Raw genomic sequence first — 21,464 nt, forward strand, 5'->3', positions numbered from 1 at the left:
AATCTACAGATATGACGGAATCTACTGTGAATCTACCTACCAGAAGTATGTTGAAATCTTTGTGAGTCTTCCTTCTGGCTCGTGCATCAGTGCTTGTGGTTGCCAGCTATTCAAAAATGTCCTTGTATTGAAACTTATATTTCTCTAATTTAGTGGGGAAAAACAAAACAAAACAAAACAAACAAAAACAACCAAAAATTTTGCCTATGAAATCAAGACAGAAAAAAGTGTTTATTCTTTTGAAATTGTGGTCTAAAAGGTTTTGTTTTAAATGACTATATTAAACCTCTTAGGTAAGCTTCGTTATATTGCAATAAACAAGTACTTATATGCAAGAAAATCTCGGCAAAATACATTGCACAGGTGCTATGCATCTTAGGGATTTGAAAGGTGTGTTATGTATAAATTAGCTGTCACTTTTTTCCAGTCCTGTAATGGAATGATGAGTTGTAATTTGCATAATCCTTTAAGAAGTCAAATTATACTGTCATGTAGCAGACTTAACATGCTAGCTAAGATTTCAGAGCTTTGCAGCTAATTACTATGTACCTTACAGGACAGTTAAATTGAAGTTGAGTCCTCTGCCTTTGCTGCCATTTGCTTGGTCCATTACTTAACAGAATCTGCACTGTTGGTAACCAGGTGTTGTTGCTATCACTGAAATAAACACTCTGCTCTGGGAAGGAAAGGCATTTTAATGTATCTTAGCTTGACTTGTATTGCTTTTGCTAAGAAGAAAGTTTTTGGTTTTTGTTTGTCTAACACAATAATCTAAATTGGAGTCTTCCCCAAAATGAAAAAATGTATGCTTTCCAGAAAAGTTATGAAATATTGGTGGAAGCAACATTTACTTTTAATTAATTAAATCCCCCTATAGAAAATGTAAAGTAAGGTAAACATAATTTCACTGAAGGCATTAGCCTTTCTGGATATACTTTTCAAATATACTTTGGTGTGTTTTTGACTTCAAACTCTTCTTTGGCAATAGAGTTTCATTATTGAAGAAAGTACCCTTTTTCCTTAAACCTCCTCTCTGAATACAAGCTGGTGAGTTCTACTTTTATTTACTTCTCCAATTGGATGTAGAGCGTTTTCTTTCATGGATTCCATTTTATAAAATATCAAGAAATCCTGGAGCCCCTGGAGGATGCTCTCTGAAATGGATGCAAAATGGATGGCACTGGGACTCTTTCCTGTATCTTTGCAACTTATTTATCTCTGGCTTTATTTCTTGATAATCTGTTGTCTATATAGTGTTATTCTCTCCATCAGAATTAGTGTAATTGTAATGCAGATTTTTTTCTGATGAATATTTTTTGAAAATTCTTATTATCTGTGAGTCATAATTACTGAGGCTCTTGGTGGTCAGGTTTCTGTAATTTGTTAGTGATTTTGTGGCTTTGTTGTGATTCGTGGATACTTTGAGGAAGCCTTTTGCTGTAGAAGAAGGGGGTCCTTTAAAGACCGTATTAAAGCAGCCGTTAATTGTTGACCATTCAGCCAACTGTTGTTCATTTGTAATTAAGCCAGTGTCACGTGTCTGACATTCCTATCTACTTAAAGGCTGAGGCTTGTCTGTTTAAACTCCCGAGAGTGAGGATGGGTGGATGGCGTCTCCTCCGTCTCCAGGAATTCAGTCCACAGCAAGGCGTCTCTTCTAACCGTAGGTGTCATCTGAAGGGCTTGCTTTTTTAAGAATTGGTGTTATTTGTAGTCAAGGTAGACACAGTAGGCAGCACAGCTGTGACTGCCAGAGAAAGTCACTAGGGGGATATTCATAACAAGGAAATATTGGCAAATAAATGATGAAGAAGGGGAGGAAATCCCCAAGATGTTAAATTGGAGCATTGTCACTGAGATGATTAATGGTGCTGTGTATTTTAGTGAAGATGCTTATCTGGATTGTCTTGAAACTGTAGTGTACATTTAATAGCACCTATAAAAAAGCATGTGGTGCAAACACAGTGAAGAGAAAAAGCTGTGGATCCTGACTTTATTTTCCTGAGTGTTTTCTCCAGCTACACCTTTGGCTGCTGGTTATTGGAAAGCTGGTGTTAATATATATTCTATATAGGAGTATGTATATTCTATATAATATATTTACTATTAACCGGCCTTTATATAGGTCCCCTCCCTAGAGGATTGAAAATGTTTTGTGAGAAAGGTGGGTATCTTTTCAACACTTTTTAGGGGTGAATATTATCAATAAAAGGGAAATGCTGATTGCTCAGATTTGCCTAGTCATCCTAGGCAGACGGCAGTGCTGGCCATAATGCTATGGTGGGTAAACGGCCAAAGTTCCATCATTGATGGCTTTAGTACAATTAAAAAAAAAACTTTTCCATTAATTTCTGCTGAAGGAGTGGCTGTCTTAGAAGACCCTCTAGCTTTCTGTGTCAAGCCATGAACATCCTGATTCTGTGTAATGAATTATCACTTGCCTTGAGGGCTCTTTTATCAAAGATGGCAGGTTCATCTTTGGGCAGTTACTTAACCTTCTTGGGCCTCAATAATTACTACTAGACACAGGGCTAGACATAGACAAGAGACATATAATCCTATCTTCAATGAGCTTAGTGTCTAGTAGAGCACTGTTTTTTAATTTGGGGGGCCCTACTGGAATATTGGGGTATGAATCCAATTTGGTGGATCAAGATTAGATATTTAAAAATGAACTGGAAGATACTAGAAAATTTTAGTGCATTGCACTTAGGAAGAGTGTGTTTTATCTTGTGAGGCTTCCGGTTTTTATGTGTGTGTATGTGTACCGAAAACTGCACATATGTGTGTACATGGGGTGTGGTTATCACGTAAAATGTGTTTGTCACTGTTTTATATCCAAAAAAAGATTGAAAGCCACTATAGTAGTTGGTAGATAGACATGTAAACATAATGACGTATGGGTATTACATCAGTAAGTGTTCAGGGTACCGTGGGTTTTAAAGAAATGGTCAGTCTGTGGAAAGGGTTGAGGACTGTCTGGTCCCTCATATCTAGGATGTGCTGGAGCCAACTTGGATAGGCTCATGAGAGCAGGCTGTATGCTCATCTTTCCAACTCTTTGACCCCCGACCTCATACTGGTGACTTGAAATTGGGCAAAGTATTTTCACTGTGGAAATTGGAAAATGCTGCAAATTAGACGCTTTCCTACCCCCACGTAGTTGTTAAATATTTAGCAGCATATATCACTTAAGAGGAGTGATATTCCTTCCAACTGTAATTCTATGGCTTTATAATTATTGTGAATTATTTTATGATTTAAAGCATTTTATATGTTGCATTTAGATGTTACTGGGAATTATTAAAATTAAATCATTTCAATGATATTGAAGTTTAAAGTGCATAGGAATATGAAACCTGTGATTAATTATTTCAAAATGTCCATAATTTATGGTTTCAGAATAATGGTAGTTACCCTAACTTCTTACATTAAATGACTATGACATGGACAGTTGAAAACTTCAAATTGTAATTGGTGATATTAAGTTTTTTTAGCAAAGGGTAGGAATACAGTGTTTTCAAGAATGCTAACCACATTGTAAATACTTTATAAATTTCATTGCTTTATGTTAAGCTGTCATTTCGCTAAGTACTGAAACTTTTAGATCCCAGACCCCTCTCTCCATTTTTAGCTCTCCTTGTAGTTTGCAATAGTATCTTTAGATTTTAGTGAACCCATCTATAAAGTAGTAGACTGGATTGGGAGATGACATAGTTGTTTGTAATTAAAACACTTGTCTTATTTTTTTCTATTTTCAGTCATAAAAGTAAAAGTAGTTATGTACGAGTTGGAAAAAAGATATCCCCCTCCATGATAATTATGATAACTTTATTTTTAAAGAAAGACAAGAAGATATGAGTCACAGGAAAGGAAACTTTCCCAGACATGAGATGGAATTGTAGCAATAAATTCATTAAATTACCTGTGTTAATATGTGATTGTGGGGAAAGATAACTAGGTAGGAAAGAGTCAGCTGAGAAAGGCCTTTAGGGCCTTAAAGTTTGTCACAGTTTAGCTATCTGGTTGGATACTACTGTAGAGGGATTTGAGGAAGATTGGGCATCCTTGAAATGACTGTTGTTGAGCACAGCTTTAAGACGAGTCTGGGGAGACTGGAAGTTAAGTTACTGATATTTATCGAGCCTATGCTATGTGCCATGTCAATAGGCACTGCTGTACCTATTTTGAACAAAGAGGTTTAACTCAGCGTTTCTAGTCTCAAAGTGCAGCCAAGATTGAGAAGGTGCTTGTAATTGACTAGACAGGTATCACCTAAAGAGAAGGAGACATTGGCAAGTTTGTGAGGGTTGTCTTTGTTTCCTGTCTTCTCCATTCCAAGCCCATCTTCCTCCTCTGTGAAATTCACTCCACCTGGATACCTGGGTAGTGTTTCATGCCTGGGCCTTTCCCCAAAGAGGCGGGGCATACATTTTTGTCTGTCCCCCTCATTGAGGGTCAGGTGTTGTTAACTGATAATGTTACTCTTCCATTTGAATTTTAATAAGCAACTCCAAGTAAAGAATTCAAGCAAAAAAGGGTGGCTTCTCCAACAGAGTAATTTCAGACACCATGACAGGGTTTGGAGAAATTAACCTGGGCCTGGAGGGACAAACCCAGAAGGAGGGTGTTCTCCTGTTCGGGACAGTATTGAGGCTGGCCTTTGCCACAAAGTAGGGGTTTGGAAATGGGAAGATTCAGACTCAGAAGAGGGAGGGAATTAACAGGGTCCAGGGGTAAGAGGAGGAGAATGAATGAAGAAAGAAGAAATTCACCAGTCTTCATTTGCTGTGTTGTGCCAGACAGAGTGCTAACCACTTGCACGTGTCCTCCGAATTAAGGAGAACAAGACAGGTGCCTTGTCAGGCAGGCTGCTGGGGGATAGATGGTCACTAGTGCTGAAGGGGAGGGAAAGGTCAAGGAGGCTCCAGTGGTAGCAGCAAGTTCTTTTACTGGTTGTTTAACCCGATTGATTGATTGCTATTATACTGGATCCTCATCCCCCGCCTCACACACATTAGAATAATTTACACCAGTTGTGTTTGGATCAGTAAATACCTAAGAATTGAGAAAAGAGAAATATACAGTGAACTTCATAAAGAGCTCTAATAGAATCTGCATGTTAAACAGACGTTGAACTTTGTAGCAAGAACTGCTTCAAGCCTTTCAACGTCCAAATGAATTCTGATTTCCACATCATGCCTTTCAGACCTCAGCATGGTTTCTGGTGGTTTCTCCCAGTTAATTTTAGCATCACACCAATGATTTTGCCTGCAAATGACTTGAAGTAGCGTATCTTGGTAATGTGATGGCATAAAAGTGTATTATTTAGGACTAGCTTTAAAAGGAACTAATTTATTCATTTAACGAACGTATTTTGATTGCCACCCACGAGTCAGGTGCTATTTTACACAAACTGACTTAGTCAAAGGTGACTAAGAGACTTCTGCCCTCCAGAAGCCTAGAAGACTGAGATGTAAACCAGTAATTGGGGTTCCATGTGAGAGGTGCCTCTGGTGAGATGAGTGCAAACTGTGGAAGTGGCGCCATGCAAGAGGTATTTTTAATAGTCAAGGTGGGCCGTGGAGTCTTCATGGTGGAGGAGATACCTGATTTGGGGGAGGGGTGCCTGAGGTAGTGATTTAGGCTAAAAGAAGAGTATTTCTTGTGTAGCAGATCACGAATGGCACATGTCAGGAGTGGAGGGCTGGGGGAAAGGCGACAGTTAAGGTTGGAGAAGAAAGGGGAGCAAAGGCATCTGGTAGATTGCCCTCCTGTGGGGCCCTGGAGGGGTTTTCAGGAGGGGCGGAGTGTGGAGCGGACTGCCTGTTAGAGAACAGCTCTGGAAGCAGCTTAGACCTGAGGCAGGAAACCTGCCGCGGAGTGGCCCATGGCCTCAGCGCCTCCTCTGTTTAGAAAGTTATTTAGTGTGCTTTGCATGGAAGAGGGTGCAGTCATCCTGTGTTTGTTAGTTTGAAGTTATTTTTGATTTATAAACATCTTGGAGGACTCTCCCAATATGAAATCCAGTTCAGGACCTATCCACAAATTCACTGCTTTTCTTGGCTTGAGGTGCTCCATATTTGCCTTTCTCCTCACAGACCACTTGTAATTCAAGATAAAGGAATGCCAGAGAGTAAAAATGCACAGGCACAGGAGGCATGATTTAAAGTGAAAGAATATTAATTGGCTTCACCAGAGTGTATATTTTCATTATGAGAGAAGTGACTGCCTAGATTTTTAAAAATAATTGGTTAGTGACACCTGCAGTATGTATGAGAACTCTAGAAACTTGAGAACAGAAAGTAAAGGTCAAGGTTACAGGAATAGAGCTACAATGAGCCTTTTGTAGGCATGCTGTTCAACTACAGTGTTCAAAATCGCTAACGGGTGGTTTCAGAGAGGGACGGAGACTAATGTGCTTGTGCCCAGATTTAAAAAATAATAGAGCAAACTTATCTATAAACCGTGGTTTTAATAAATTCTCTTCACCTTAAGAACAGCTTGTTCTGTGTGTTGTTTTTGTAAAGATGTCTTTAGTGAAATTTTGGTCTTAGTTTATGCATCAGAGTAGAATTATGCTTTAGTCCAATTTAGATCCACAAGTCCACGCAATAATGTTTAATCATTGCTAGAGAGAGCTAAACCTCCTGGAAATGGATCTGAGTTTGATCCTAGCCCCACAATTATCTATTAGATGTGGGACAGTGGCCAAGTTACTAAACTCTTTAAGCTTCTGTTTTCTCACCTCTGAAATGGAGGCAAAAATGATAATTATCTCATAGTTGTTTTGAGGGTCAATGTGATGATAAAGATGATGATAATGGCTAGCATTACTAATCTTTTACCAGATACTGATGTCTGGCAGTGGGCTAGTAACTTCATATATACATTTTAAAAGTCTTTACAATAAACGTAGGCACTAGGTATGTTTATTACCACCATTTTACAGATAACTTATAGAGTAGCTCACTCAAGGTTAAGAAGGTAGGATATGGTGGGATTTGGATCAGCATCACTAACCTATGACTCACTGGCCACATCTGTTGCCCCTTCCCACTGCCTGTTTTTGTAAATAAAGTTTTATTAGAACACTTCTACACCCATTCACTTATGCACTGTCTATGTATGCTTTTGTGCTACCATGACAGAGTTGAGTAGTGGTGACGGAGACCATATGGCCCACAAAGCCTCAAATATTTCCTGTGTGGCCCTTTACAAAAAAAGTTTATTGACCCTTGCATTAGACCTCCAATCTGTCTGACTGCAGAGCGTAAGGTCTAAACCACAAAAACATTTCCTATGCTGCTTGGCATATAGTAAAAACTCACTAAATGAGCAGTGCTTTGTTACTCATCTAACTTAGGGTACAACTATTCACCTCATAGAGCTCTTGTTTACAAAATGGAAGTAATCATTTAGCCTCCAGCAAGATAAGCCATTATGACTATGGAAATGTTGAATTTAACGTTCCTAAAGGAACACATCCTGAGTTGTATGTTAAATTTGTCATGTATTACCATGTGTTATGTAATATAGATGCAAGAATTTCCACTTGCATAGCATTCGAAATACAGTATTGCATTATAAGGAATAATTGTGAACTTTAGCGAATATTCAGCATCACTGTTAATTTCATACACCAGAAAATTTCATATGCTTAGGAAGATTATATTAAATTTCCAATGGAAAAGACATTAAAATGGAAATGCCACTTAAAAAGTGTTATGATCTGTGTTAAAAGTATGTATAAGCTTACAGAAGAAAAAATGCAACGGGATTTTTTATCTACTTAAATGAGAAGATACATAATCAGCATACCCCCCTTAATAGTCTTACCAACAACCAAGGGAAGAGGTTGTTTTCAACTTTACTCAGAGATTTTATTTCCATGTATTTGTCTATTGATTCAGGGAATTCCCTGTCCTCTGCTCAGTAATGACCTTGGATTTGTGTTACTTTGGAGCTTATCGAGTACACTGTGGCAGGACGTCAACTTGTGTTAAGGGGATACTCTTGGAATTACCTTGCATTAAGTCCAATGCCATGGCTCTGGGTTGGTGGCCTGCGGGGTGGGGTTGCGATTGCTAGATTAGTTATATTGTTTTCTTTTGGAAAAGCTCTTTTTGAATAGAGATGCAACACATTTCATTCCAGAGCATTTAGAAAATGCATATAAACATACAGAAAAAAACATAGCATTTGTAGTCGCACCACCCATAGACAGCTACCACTAACAATTTGGTGTCTATCCTTATGTATAATTGTGTTTATATGCATGTCATCTTTGATAGTTCTATATCCACATATATAGGTTTTCCTTGTGAATCCATCCACAAGTTGCCTCAGCTGACAGATATCTGGGGCCAAGTGCTCTAATTTGTCCGCAAGCAACTTATTTAAGGGAAGTTGGAAGCTAGTCAACTTCCATATAGAAACTACTTTCTGCAGAGATTTGCTGTCTTACACAACGTATATTTTTTCCTGTTGCAGTTTGCGTTTCCTTTCTGAACTTTTACTACTTTCTTGTGTGGGGAATTTAAATTCTTTAGTTAGAAAAAACAAGAACTAGTGATAAAATTTTCAGCAGAAAAATCCTTCTCTATCCTCTCAGTATTTTAATCTAGAGAGTCCATCATTGAAAGGTAGAAAGGTAGAGGATGAAGCTAATGGTGAGAAGGGTATAGTGGGCTCGAGAAACGTACAGCTTTTTTAAAAAAATTATTAATCAATTTATTTATTTTGGCTGCATTGGGTCTTCGTTGCTGGCTTTCTCTAGTTGTGCTACTCTTCGTTGCAGTGCGTGGGCTTCTCATTGCGGTGGCTTCTCTTGTTGCGGAGCATGGGCTCTAGGCGCGTGGCCTTCAGTAGTTGCAGCGCATGGGCTCAGTAGTTGTGGTTCGCGGGCTCTAGAGTGCAGGCTCAGTAGTTGTGGCTCACGGGCTTAGTTGCTCCACGGCATGTGGGATCTTCCCGGATCAGGGATCTAACCCGTGTCCCCTGCATTGACAGGCGGATTCTTAACCACTGCACCACCAGAGAAGTCCCATACAGCTTTTTTTAGATCAGAATATGTACATGTATGAGAGGTAACCGTTAAGTGATTAGACGGAGTTTTCTGGCTACTTTACAAACTCATTCTCTCACATGCCACATCTGCTACATCAATCCTTAGGTTGCTTAAAAAGAATGCTACTTACTGTGTTCAGCATTGAGATGTTTTCATCTAGTTCTCAAAGCAGAGAGAGGTCTGGTTTCTGGGAGGATTTTAGTTCAATAACCAGAGTGTAAGGAAAGTATACTTGAGTGATTTTCTGTTGGCCAACTTGAGACCTTTGTGATTCACATATTAGTGTGAGGATTCTTTGGAATTGAGCACTTGATATTTATGTGATTAAATAGACTATCATCGTATCTTATTTAAAACCTAATTTCCCTTCTCTTCCTTCAGCTCATTTATAAAGACTCCCTGCAATAAGTACTAAATGCAGTAGTATTTATAGAGAAGATTTTATATATAGGGCCTCACTCTTTGCTTTTTCTCATTAGGTGCCAATGACGAGAGGCCTGTTTCTCTCTCTAGCAGTTCTTATCACTTGCATTTCAACCAACATAAGCTTCCATAACAGCCTCATTTCCTTGACTGTTGCCTGTCAGGGGTGCTCAGAGTGAATCACAGCCAATTGCATGCCTTGGACTTTAAACCAGAAGAGGCGCATGGTCTTTTTGATGATTCTTCTCTTTGCTTCCACTCTCCAACCACACTAACAAAATTGGTTTAGGAGTGAAATTGAGTTGGCATGGCTCTGTTGGGCACAGTTTCCCATTCCATGTGCTTTAGACACCAGCTGGATCTCCTGATGAAGAATTAACATTTGCAGTGCAGGATTCCCTTGCCATCAGAAAGCAGAGCATTCCTAGGAAAGCCTTTGTAAGCCAAAATGATGTAAAGCGAAGAAGCAATTACCTTAGGACTCGTTTTGCTAACAGATGCACAAAATAAATGGAGATGAAGACACATGCTCACAAACACAGTTCAGAGCTATGAGGGTTTGATGCTGAGATGCAGAGCATAGTTCCTGGGGAAGGAACTTGGTGGTGCCTCTCACTGCTCAGGGTGAGCTCACTGCCTCTGTAACTTCTCACCGCAAAACAAACACTGAAGGCCATTTTCGCTTTTGCCCTTTCCCCAAATGTGAAAGTCCTCTTCCGATTTCTTTCAGTTATTGAAAACAGGTACTAATGTAGTCTTTCATAAAAGCAAAGTGGTGTAAAGCAAATTTTAGAAAAGCGGGGGATACCTGTAATAACAGCGTGGTCTTTGCTCACTTCCAGGGAAGCAGCGTGCTTTTCCAGGGACTGCCTAACTGCTTGATGGCTTGCAAGGGGAAAATAAGCAGCAGCTCCAGTTCTCATCCCCTGGAGAAATTCACCAGGTGTCCTAAGTCTTGAATTAATATCAGTGAAAGCAGTGGTGGTCATGTCACCATGTTTTTAAAAGGAGAGATTTGGAGACACATTCAGTGGGGATGAAAGTGGAGGGTAGGGGAAATTCTTGAGTTCTTGTAAAATTGATGATCTATAAATTCATCTGATAGCAAGATTGTTTACCCTCTTTTCTGAATGCTGCTTGCCCGAAGCTAGTAACAATTTATACGAGGCTGGTAGGAATGAAGAATGCTGTTTTGTCTTTTTTTTTTAATTTATCGCACTTGTGAAATGCCTTGGGGAAGGGGAGACTAAACTAAAATTATGGGCAGGCAGATTTTAAGTAGCATATTTTAAAAAAATAAATTTATTATTTTTGGCTGCGTTGGGTCTTTGTTGCTGTGCGCAGGCTTTCTCTAGTTGTGGTGAGCGGGGTCTACTCTTCGTTGCGTTTCATGGGCTTCTCGTTGCAGTGGTTTCTCTTGTTGCGGAGCACAGGCTCTAGGTATGTGGGCTTCAGTAGTTGTGGACACAGGCTCAGTTGTGGCTTGCGGGCTCTAGAGTGCAGGCTCAGTAGTTGAGGCACACGGAACTTAGTTGCTGCATGGCATGTGGGGTCTTCCTGGACCAGGGATCGAGTCCGTGTCCCCTGCATTGGCAGGTGGATATCTTAACCACTGCACCACCAGGGAAGTCCAGTTGTGTATTTTTATAAGGATCTAGTGGCAAGTTTGGTTCACTTGCACCACAGATATCTTTATTCGCTCTGTTCAGGAGAAATTTGCAGGACACAAATGACTGCTGTGGTACGGAGTGTCCTCAAAATTCGAGGCTCTGAGGCATAGACAATACAGCTAGATTTATTCTGCCATCCAAAGGAAATACCCATTGATGCTGAGGCCTTTCATTGTGAGGCTAAATTGATCCTTCTATGGACAAGAGAAGTTTTAACTCTTGATAATGAAGTTAGGTTTCAGTTTCACCATTCTTGCTTCTGTGTTGGCTGGTTTTCCATAACTAGTAATACAGATGTGGTAATTGATTAGCTTAAATCAGAAGGAAAGGAAGTAACAGGTTCCAACTGTGGTGTTCTGTGGTTTTTAGGCATTATGATAATTGACCCAAATAACTTTTTTTTTTGCCGTACGCGGGCCTCTCACTGCTATGGCCTCTCCCGTTGCGGAGCACAGGCTCCTGACGCGCAGGCTCAGCGGCCATGGCTCATGGGCCTAGCCGCTCCACGGCATGTGGGATCTTCCCGGACCGGGGCACGAACCCGTGTCCCCTGCATCAGCAGGCTGACTCTCAACCACTGTGCCACCAGGGAAGCCCCCCAAATAACCATTTTTGAAGTAAGTAAGTAGTATACTAATTTTGCAGTGAAGAAAATGAAGGCTCAGAGACGGTAGGCCAGTTGCTTGGTTTACACAGCTGATAAAGTTTAATCTGGTGACTATTTATAGCAGAATAATCTGAGTCAGTCTGGCCCAGCAGTTTATCCCCTTTAAACAGAATGATGTGGCCCTTTGGAGCAGGATGATAGTTTTCCTCAGAAAAACATTCATCCTCTACTGAAGGGTAGTCTAATGAAATCTATTGCTGCAAAAGAATAAGACTCCGAGGAGCTTAAAGCCTTACCTGTAGAGGAGGGAAGTTTCTTATATTTGAACATTAGTCACTTAAACATTCAGTGTCCTTTGTGTTCCCAGCTGTGTACCCTTGAGTGTGGAGGCAAATTAGGTCTCCCCTTTGGAAACTTCATCTGCTGTTACACTGCAGTTATCACACAGAAATGGATGAATCCAAAACTTTTATATCAAGCCCTACCTCTTTCCAAATTCAAGTTTTATATTTCTAAACTGCTTGATGTCTCTGCTTGTGATCTACTTTATATCAACCTCTGCATCTAAAGACCAACAAATTTGCAAGCACTTCTTGGTGTTTCGCAGTTGATTCTCAAAGCAACCCAGTGAACTGTATTTTATCTCCATTTTACGTGGAAAAAACCTTAAACCAAACAAATGAACAAACAAAAAGCCCTCGAGCGGGAGGGGGAGTAAGGTCTCCCCCTTACTCGTCTTATCTCTCATCTCATTCAGTTTTTTTAAAATTATTTATTTTTGGCTGCGTTGGGTCTTCGTTGCCGCACGCGGGCTTTCTCTAGTTGCGGTGAGCGGACTTCTCATTGCGGTGGCTTCTCGTTGTGGAGCATGGGCTCTAGGCGCACAGGCTTCAGTAGTTGTGGCGCACGGGCTTAGTTGCTCCGCGGCATGTGGGGTCTTCCTGGTCTGGGGCTCGAACCCGTGTTCCTTGCATTGGCAGGCAGATTCTTAACCACTGCACCACCAGGGAAGCCCTCATTCAGTTTTATTAAGTACTTGAGTTTACTGTACACAAAGTACCTTGCAAGACAGTACAAATTTCCTTTCTGGGCTACCTTAAATAGTTACCAGATTAAAGTAATGTTTCTAGCAAATTTCCTTGCTCAAAATCATTGACTGTTCATTCTCACCACATGGTGTCTATAGCTTAGTGTTTAAAACCCACCAGTCTTGCTCTAGTTTGCCTCCCCTTCTTCCCCAAGGTCTTTCTCAACCCAGACTGTCTGCTCCTATCTGTGAAACGTGTCTACTTGTGTTAGGTACAAGACATGCACTATCTCTGTGCCTTGGCTTTATCCACAGTGGTTTCTTTCCTCTCAATTCAACACATTGAGTACGTTCTATAACTAGGAACTATTGTTTGGGATATGTCGATGAACAAAGACCAAAATCTTCGCCCTCCAAGTTCGAGGGCATTAGAGACAGGCAGTAAACAACAAATGTTGAAAACCAAGTAGATCACATAGTCTGTTTGGTGGTCAGTGCTATGGAACAAAAATACAGGTTAAGAAGAAATTAGGGGTGTTGAGGTGAAGTTTTTGGTATGGTTTCAAATAGGTGAGGCTCCATTTAAAAGTATGACATTTTCCTCCAAGGATGTGAGGGAGTTAAGCATCTGGATAGGCAGGGGATAGGCAGGGGAAGATACTCTAGGAAGAGTGAAGGCTTTGCGGCTCAAGTGTTCTTGATGTATTCAAAGACCACAAGGAGGACAGTGTGGTGGAGTCTGTATGAGCAGGGAGGGCAGTAGCAGGGGACAGTTCATCGAGGTGATAGGGCGGTCACACATAGGACCCTGGCAGGCCACGTAAGGCTTTTGGCTTTTACTCTACTTAAAATGGGGCCTTGGGAAGATTTTTGAATTGAGGAGTAATGGGACATAATGTAATTTTTAGGATCAGTCTGGCTGCTGGCTGAGCATATGCTTCAGGGGGATGAGGGTGGAAGAAGGGAGACCAGGTTGGAGACTATGACCATAAGCAAGGTGGCTCATACCAATGGTGTAGAAGTGGAGGTGATGAGAAGACTTAGGATTCTGACCTATTCTGAAGGAAGAGCCAACAGGATTTCCTGATAGAGTGGATTGACGGGGGATAGAGAAGAGAGGGAAGTCAATATTGAGCCCAAGATTAAATCCTCATGTGTCATGTACTCTGTATCACATGTTTGGGGGCACTCAATCATACATATGTAAATATATACCTTTAAGAACTCATACACAGAGTGGCGAGGCATGACATAAACTTATAAAAGTTAAAGGATAAAAGTGTGTGGGTGTGTGTGTGGATAATATCTTCTCAATAAAATTGCAGGTTCCTTAGAGATGTTAATTCATTCATTTACTCCACAAATCTTCTTAAGGTGCTTATTAAAGGCCGGTGATTGTCTTACCTCTTCAGTAGTGCTAAAGGCAATTAGAGGCAACTTCAGTGTAGAGGGTAAGTGTACAGGCTCTGATGGAGACTGATGTGTGCAAACCCTGGTTCCACTGTTTTTTGCTGAGTGATCTTGAATAAGTTACATAAGCTCTCTGTCCCCCATTTTTCTCCTCTGAGTAATGATAATAGTCTCTCTCATAGGGTTTATCATGGAGAATAAGTGTACTAATACATGTAACTTAGAACAATGCCTGGTACATACTAAACGCTCAAAAACTGTTTACCATTCCTAAGTAAATGTTCAGGAAAAATTAGTTAAAAGAGGATTAACATTTGGAATTACTTTCCTCCTTGAAACACCTGTATTCAAACCTGCCATGCTGCATGGATAATGTGAATAATAAGGTCTCGTATTAAGCCTTGCTCTCTAGCTGATGGTTAAAAAATAAAATGGGAGAATTGTATTATGATCAGTCGGATTACCTGTCTCTTTTCAGGGGTGGACATGGAGTCTGGTCAACATCCCCTTCTGGGTACATTTGATTGACTGACAGACAGCTTTTAAATACCTAACACATAAAAAGATCAGTATTTTCTTATTATTTTTTAGCTTAAAATGTTGAATGTGTATTAAAATGAGAAAAATAATTTTCAGGATAGATATGACTTTCCTACTACATAAAAGCAAGGAGATCACATCAAGAAGGGAATAATATTTTTTTGTCCAAGTACAGGAAATTACTATTTTCCCCTCCATGTTTATGTTTTGATACCTAATATCTCTTTTTTTTCCCCCTCATGTGGTTGTTCATCTTTTCATTTCTCTTATTATCAGCAGCTAATTTGGGCTCCAAATCCATGAAAGAGCAATGCTTTGCTGCTATGGAATTCATGCAGACATATTTAGTGTCAGGGGTGGTTTGGAGAGCAGCTTAATTCAGCTTTTATTGTGCCTGGTACTTCAGCGAGGCACTGAGGTTCTGTTTGAGCTCAGTATTCCTGATCCCACTCTATACATCATAGATGGCAATGCAGACAGTGACTGTCAATGAATAACAGGTAAATATTGAACAGGGAAGCCCTTTTGATTAACTTTGTGGATCATTATTTGAAAGTAGCTTGCATCGGAACAGCTCCATCACTCATGATCATAACACAAGGCGTAGGGGTCAGAGCATCAACCTACTGGTTGGAAAGCTGAGGTTGCATTCTTTGTTCTGTACCTGGCCCTGCATTCATGCAGTGGTGGACTAATTACAACTATCCAATGAGCAGAATGGTGACTGTTCAGACCAATAGGGATGCAAGATATTTAAGATGATAAAGCACAAAGAATGCTCAAGAGAGACTGTGCTATGTTGATATAAACATATTAAAGCATATTTATAATAACTTTTTTTTTTTTTTTTGCGGTACGCGGGCCTCTCACTGTTGTGGCCTCTCCCGTTGCGGAGCACAGGCTCCGAACGCGCAGGCTCAGCGGCCATGGCTCACGGGCCCAGCCGCTCCACGGCATGTGGGATCTTCCCGGAACGGGGCACGAACCCGTGTCCCCTGCATCAGCAGGCGGACTCTCAACCACTGCGCCACCAGGGAAGCCCTATAATAACTTTTTGAAGTATAAAACAGTATGGGTGCTCTTAATTTTTTATCCTGATTCAGAAGTCTTTTTTCTAATATGGAATTTAGACAGTTATGGCAGACTGAAAGTGAATTTTTGGTCTAGTGTGTGCTGAAAATAAGTAATTTCAGCATCTGTCCTCTTTCCTGGATTTTAGTCCATACCACCTAACGGGCACAAATGGCCCTCATGAGACATTTACCCAGAAGGTTGGTACATAATCTCTCTGCTGTTTGCTGAGTGATTCTGAGCCAACCATTGAGCATCATGGTAAATTAATAGCTTATCATCTTTGGAACGACACCATTATCATTACTGAGCTTCCATCAGAGAAGATGCACAGAACTTGGTAAAAAGACATAGGTGGGATTGAACAGAAAAGGACAGTTCTCTGCTCTCAAGAAACTTCTAGGTCACCACTTACATGGTCATAATAAAAAGATAAAGAAAAACCATGACTAGATTATTAATGCATCTTGAGGAGAGACCCAATTCAGTGGCCAAATGGGCAGTTCCAGAAAGTTTTCATAAAGTTCACATTTTGGAGTGAATCTTTTAGTTGAGTCTTTCCATCATGTTGAAATACAGAAATGTTCAGAAACTAAGTGCAATAATTAAAATTATTAAAACAACCAATGAAAATCTATCTCCTTATCATTCTAGAGCAATCGTTTAAGGTAGGCATTTTATGATGTTTTAAATGTATAATTACATTTTAAATTCCCTTAATTACATGGATTAATGCCATTGTTACTTGCTGTTAAACATTTATGAACCACAAAAGTGACAAAATTATTTAAAGAATGTTGGATGGAGTCTTAATTTTATGTGTCACTTAAGTGTTAATCTCATGCAACCAACATAACAGCCAAAAAATTAAAAACAAATTTATTCTGAAAATTATTTGAATAAGAAGTACACTATAAAGTGGTTATGCTAACTACAACTATAAGCTACATGTTACTGTCACATTTCTGAGGAAGAGATTCTTTATTGGTATCTTTTTAAAAGTGTTTCAATTTTGCTTTTAAATGAACAGTGGAAAATAATATTCTTGCTTTTTAACCGTAATGTTCTGGACTAATCGATGAAAACATCCCCACTGTGCCATCCCCTCCCCCCAAAAAAACCAAACCAGGAAAGGATTTAAAAATTCATTTAGCAAATAGTCTCGATTAGATAAGTATTACAAAGTAATGTATTAGAAATCACTGTATTACATTGTGAAATTTAGGTAAACCTATAATATGCATGCAAAATACAGAATAAACTGCAAACCTAATATAACAAATGTTGAAATTTCTTTACAATAGAAAAACACTGAATACTTTAAAGAACAGTATGGGCTACTGTACTTGTCTTTTCCCTCAGGGGTCTCAGGATCTAAATTAGGATGAGGTCCCAAGAGAACATGTGTCGGGTGGTCCCATCCACAAAGCTAGAACATAATTTTGTCATAAATCTTTGTTTAGAACTGGAACAAGGGGGTTGCCCTGGGTCAGGCTGGAATTGGCAGGACTGTGTGGAAACGTGCCCACATGGCATGGTATCTAGCAGAGCCAGTACTTCTAGGCCTTTGGTTTTCTTGAGATTACAGGTAGTGAATTAAACATCCAGTCTCTGCCTTTATAGAACAGGAAACTTGGGACACAGTATTCTTTCATGTAGACTTATTTGTGATCCATATTATAATATGTATTTTAGTTACAAGGAAAATTATAAAAATATATATAATAAAACATGTATCAGTATTTTAATTTAAAATTTTCCTAATAATTTCCACAACTTAAAAAGAATTTTATGTTTATACCCTCAATAGGAAATAGAATGCACTAGAAAAGGATTTTTTAAATGATCGTGACATCATTGCTGGCTTTTAATATTCCATTTTACCCTTACTAGGCAATCTGGTAATGTTTGGGGGGAAATGGAATATGTTGGGGGAAGATACCGTAGTTTTGAAAGTTATTTGGCTCCATTCAGGAACAAACGTTCATTTGTCAAGGAAATATTTATCATCTCTTTGTGAGAAACTGTGGAGATTCCTCAGTCTCAAGGAAGTTTCAGGCCATCAGTGGAACACAGAAATAGAATAATTTATTGACTCAGTAATTCTTTACTGAATACCTACTAAGTACCAGGCATTGTCCTAGGCCCTAGGTATTCCGTGATAAACAGTACGTCCACAGCTCCTATGGCATGGAGTTTATACTTGATCTAGGAGGGCAGCCAATATGCAAAATCACATATGTAATCTTCCAAAGGTAGTGCTCTATAGTATGAAGGAAATTAAATCAGTACGAGGGGATGGAGTCTGACAAATGATTTTCTTACAAGACAGAGAATGTTAAGTGCCTTAAGAATGGTATCAGTCTCTCAGTTCTCTGCAGGTCCAGGAGAACAAGAGCATTTATGGCCGTGGGGAATTGGGAAACTCTTTTTGGAGAGGCTGAAACTTAAGCTGGTCCTTGTTGGATGAGAATGAACAAGTCATGTTTGTATATGACAGAGGATGGAAATAAGAGTTTCTGTTCAGAATTGACTAGAAATGAGAAGGGGACCTTTATAGGACATTGAAGGAAAAGAGAGGAATTTGGGTTTGGCATTTTATGTGGTTTCAATAAACTGAAGGGTTTGGGCTGAGGAATAGTGGAGTATGTGGGATTTTTCTAGCCTCCGTGTTTGCGTGGAGTGGATGAGAAAGAGGCCACCTGACGGGCTGTTATGACAATGAAGAAGTGAGAAGACTATGTAAATTTTCTACTTGGGCAAGCAGTGACTACTTCAAGATTTATTTAAGGGCTACTATGTGAACATGGGTTTGGGTGGATGGACCACGTGATTTCCTGACTCATGAAAGCAGTTCACAGACCAGAAAGTTTGAGAATCACTGTCCTAGGGCTTCCCTGGTGGCGCAGTGGTTGAGAGTCCGCCTGCCGATGCTGGGGACACGGGTTCGTGACCCAGTCCGGGAAGATCCCACATGCCGTGGAGCAGCTAGGCCCGTGAGCCATGGACGCTGAGCCTGCGCGTCCGGAGCCTGTGCTCCGCAATGGGAGAGGCCACAACAGTGAGAGGCCCGCATAAAAAGAATCACTGTCCTAGGTTCAGTATGCTGGCTGTGGTTTACGTGATTACCTACATTCTTCAACAGGATTTGATCAGGAAATACTTTAAAAATTAAATATCAATAGAGCACCAAGAAGAACTCATCAGCTAACAGACATTTTTAGGGCATACATCGGCAGCCAAAAATGGTTCCATAGATGAATTACTTATAAAAGAAATGGCTACCACTTAACCCATATCTCATTATGTAGGAAACAAATACATGTTAACATTATAGGACAGGGATGGATAACATAAACTAGTGATCGGCAAATAATGACCTTCAACTCTGTTTGTTAGTAAATGTTGCCTGTGAATCAAGGTGCCAATCAAACATAACACATGCACGTTACAGGTGATGGTGCAGGAATGACGCATCATTATCTAAAGATAGATCACTGCATGAGAGCAATGATGTAGATGTGTCTGCTAATGACAGAACCAGCTTGTGTGATTAGTATTCATTTTTTGACAACCCCCATATTGAAGGGAGGTTTTCCATAACATCTTTCTGATCTGTTGACTATGAACTTGAAGATTCACACTCTTATTAAGTTGATTCCTATCTCTATCTAGATAAACAGTAGAGAAGGAAAAATCCCATTTTAATTATGATTTCCTTAGACTTTGTAATTGAAGCGTTGTATTTTATTTTTTGACTCAATATACAGGCCCCCCTTATCCATTGTGTAAGTGAAGGTTTTCACCTTTTTAAATAATAAGGGCATGTTTATTGGAGTGCACAAATCCTAGCACTAACCCCACTTTTGCAGGAATTCTGATAGTTTTTGTACACTGGTTTTTGTAGAAATTCTGACTTGACTTTCAAGGTTTAGTGCACTTACTGCTAAAAATGATGTTTGATTTCTAAAAGCTATCTGGTTTAACAGGATCTTCTATATTTTCATCAAGTTTAAAGAACATGAGTTTGAGTATCCTGAAAGGGAATCTGACTCTCTTGTTGCAATATGTTAAGCAACTAAGCTTGCATCATTTAAAAATATTTTTATCCTTCTGTTTGGAGATCAACTTCTTTTTAACTTCATAGATATTATTGTATACTTAAAATTCTTCGTGACCTTCCTTTCCAAGGTATGTCCTGCACTTGCTATTTTTTCTCTCTTCTTACCTTAGCTCACAAAGCTGATATCACTGTAGTACAACTAATGCTTGCTTCCGTTAGTTGAGCTTCCATGGTCTCTGGTCCACCTGCCACTCTCTGCAGGCTGCTGGAACACATTTCATCACAGCCTCTAGTAGTCACAGAAACAGTTGGAAAACTGCATCCTTTATACTAAATATTGGCCACCAAGCTGGCAAAAGGGGAGAACTTACAACCTTAAGTTCTCTAAAATGTTTAGGGAGGCAATGATTTATTGAACGTTAATAAATAACTTTATAATTTAGTAACTTTTATGAACTATCTTTACAGAGTCCATAAGAATCTGTACTGTGCCTAACTTCTAACATTTTGCTTTGTATTTTATTAATTGGTGGAATCACATTGAGTTATTTAAAAAATTAACCTTAGACTTCAAATCTTTCACGTCTCTATGGGTCTGTTTTTGTATAATAATCAGAGTTGGCCTTTAAAATCCTCAGCCAATGAAGCAAGTGTGCAGTTTTGGGTAATATGCATTTTTACGTTGTCTATAATTGTTTCTCACTAGACTCGAAATAGCATTAAGAGAAAAGAACCCTGGTCTTGTCTTTCTATTTGCTACCTCTCCCTCAGCACTCCCCGGAAACCTAAAAACAAGTTGGGTCTTTGTCTTTTGTCATCAGACAATTTCAATGAATAGAGGTTGTTGACTAAAAATAAGACTTCACATCCCAAGAAAAAAGTACAGGAGAGTTGTAGAGCTGCACAGAGTACTGCATGAGAATCCTGCCTTAGAAAGTGGAGAGCCTTGTGCTGAAAAGCCACTGAGAGCCCTTGAGTGGGAGAATTTTGTTTCTCTGTAGATAGCATGTTACCAATTACATCAAGAAGAGTATAGACGTCTTGTTAGTTGATAAATGGAGGTTGGAATCCTTTTCTAGGTTATTTTATGGTATTTGTTTACAATATTTACCTTTCTAAGTTCAGCATAATCTTCACCTCAGCTTTCTTTCATTTCTGGAAGACATATAGATAATGTGGTACTTTTATGGAGCCTTACATGGCATCGAAAAACTGGTTTTTGCCTTAGCTCAGCAGAGCAGCAAGATTATATTAACATAGAGTTTGGAACATTTGAGTTCCCATAGGGTACAGAGTGTGGCTGATATGACATGACTTGCCTTCAACAGTTGTTTTAACAAGATATCCTTCCTATACAATATACTGAGCTGAAAGGCATAACTGAGTAATGTTAGCAAGAAACACTGTTGGCAAAATTCTTGACTTTCATCTTTATCTGATTAATCCAAAGCAATGTATTACTTACAAAAGTATTTTCAACTGAATATATATGACATATTTATTTTTCAAATGTCTGTAACTTTACAAGAACTATTTTTGGTGTGTGATATTTTTATTCTACAAAAGTGTTTCCAGATTCACAG

At 39.5% G+C, this 21,464-nt stretch overlaps 1 protein-coding gene across 1 annotated transcript in view; it reads left to right on the plus strand.

Moving 5' to 3' along the window:
- NPAS3 (neuronal PAS domain protein 3) overlaps window positions 1–21,464 on the plus strand; it is a 757,526-nt gene that overhangs the window by 3,227 nt on the left and 732,835 nt on the right. Inside the window, exon 2 of the mRNA XM_024741993.1 lies at window positions 1–45. This exon is cut by the window's left edge and continues 45 nt beyond it. Within this exon, the coding sequence (XP_024597761.1) occupies window positions 1–45 (45 nt within the window). The remainder of the gene's footprint in view (window positions 46–21,464) is intronic.

Source organism: Neophocaena asiaeorientalis, unplaced genomic scaffold, assembly GCF_003031525.2.
Source record: "Neophocaena asiaeorientalis asiaeorientalis breed wild unplaced genomic scaffold, Neophocaena_asiaeorientalis_V1.1 scaffold83, whole genome shotgun sequence".
NCBI classification, from domain to species: Eukaryota; Metazoa; Chordata; class Mammalia; order Artiodactyla; family Phocoenidae; genus Neophocaena; species Neophocaena asiaeorientalis.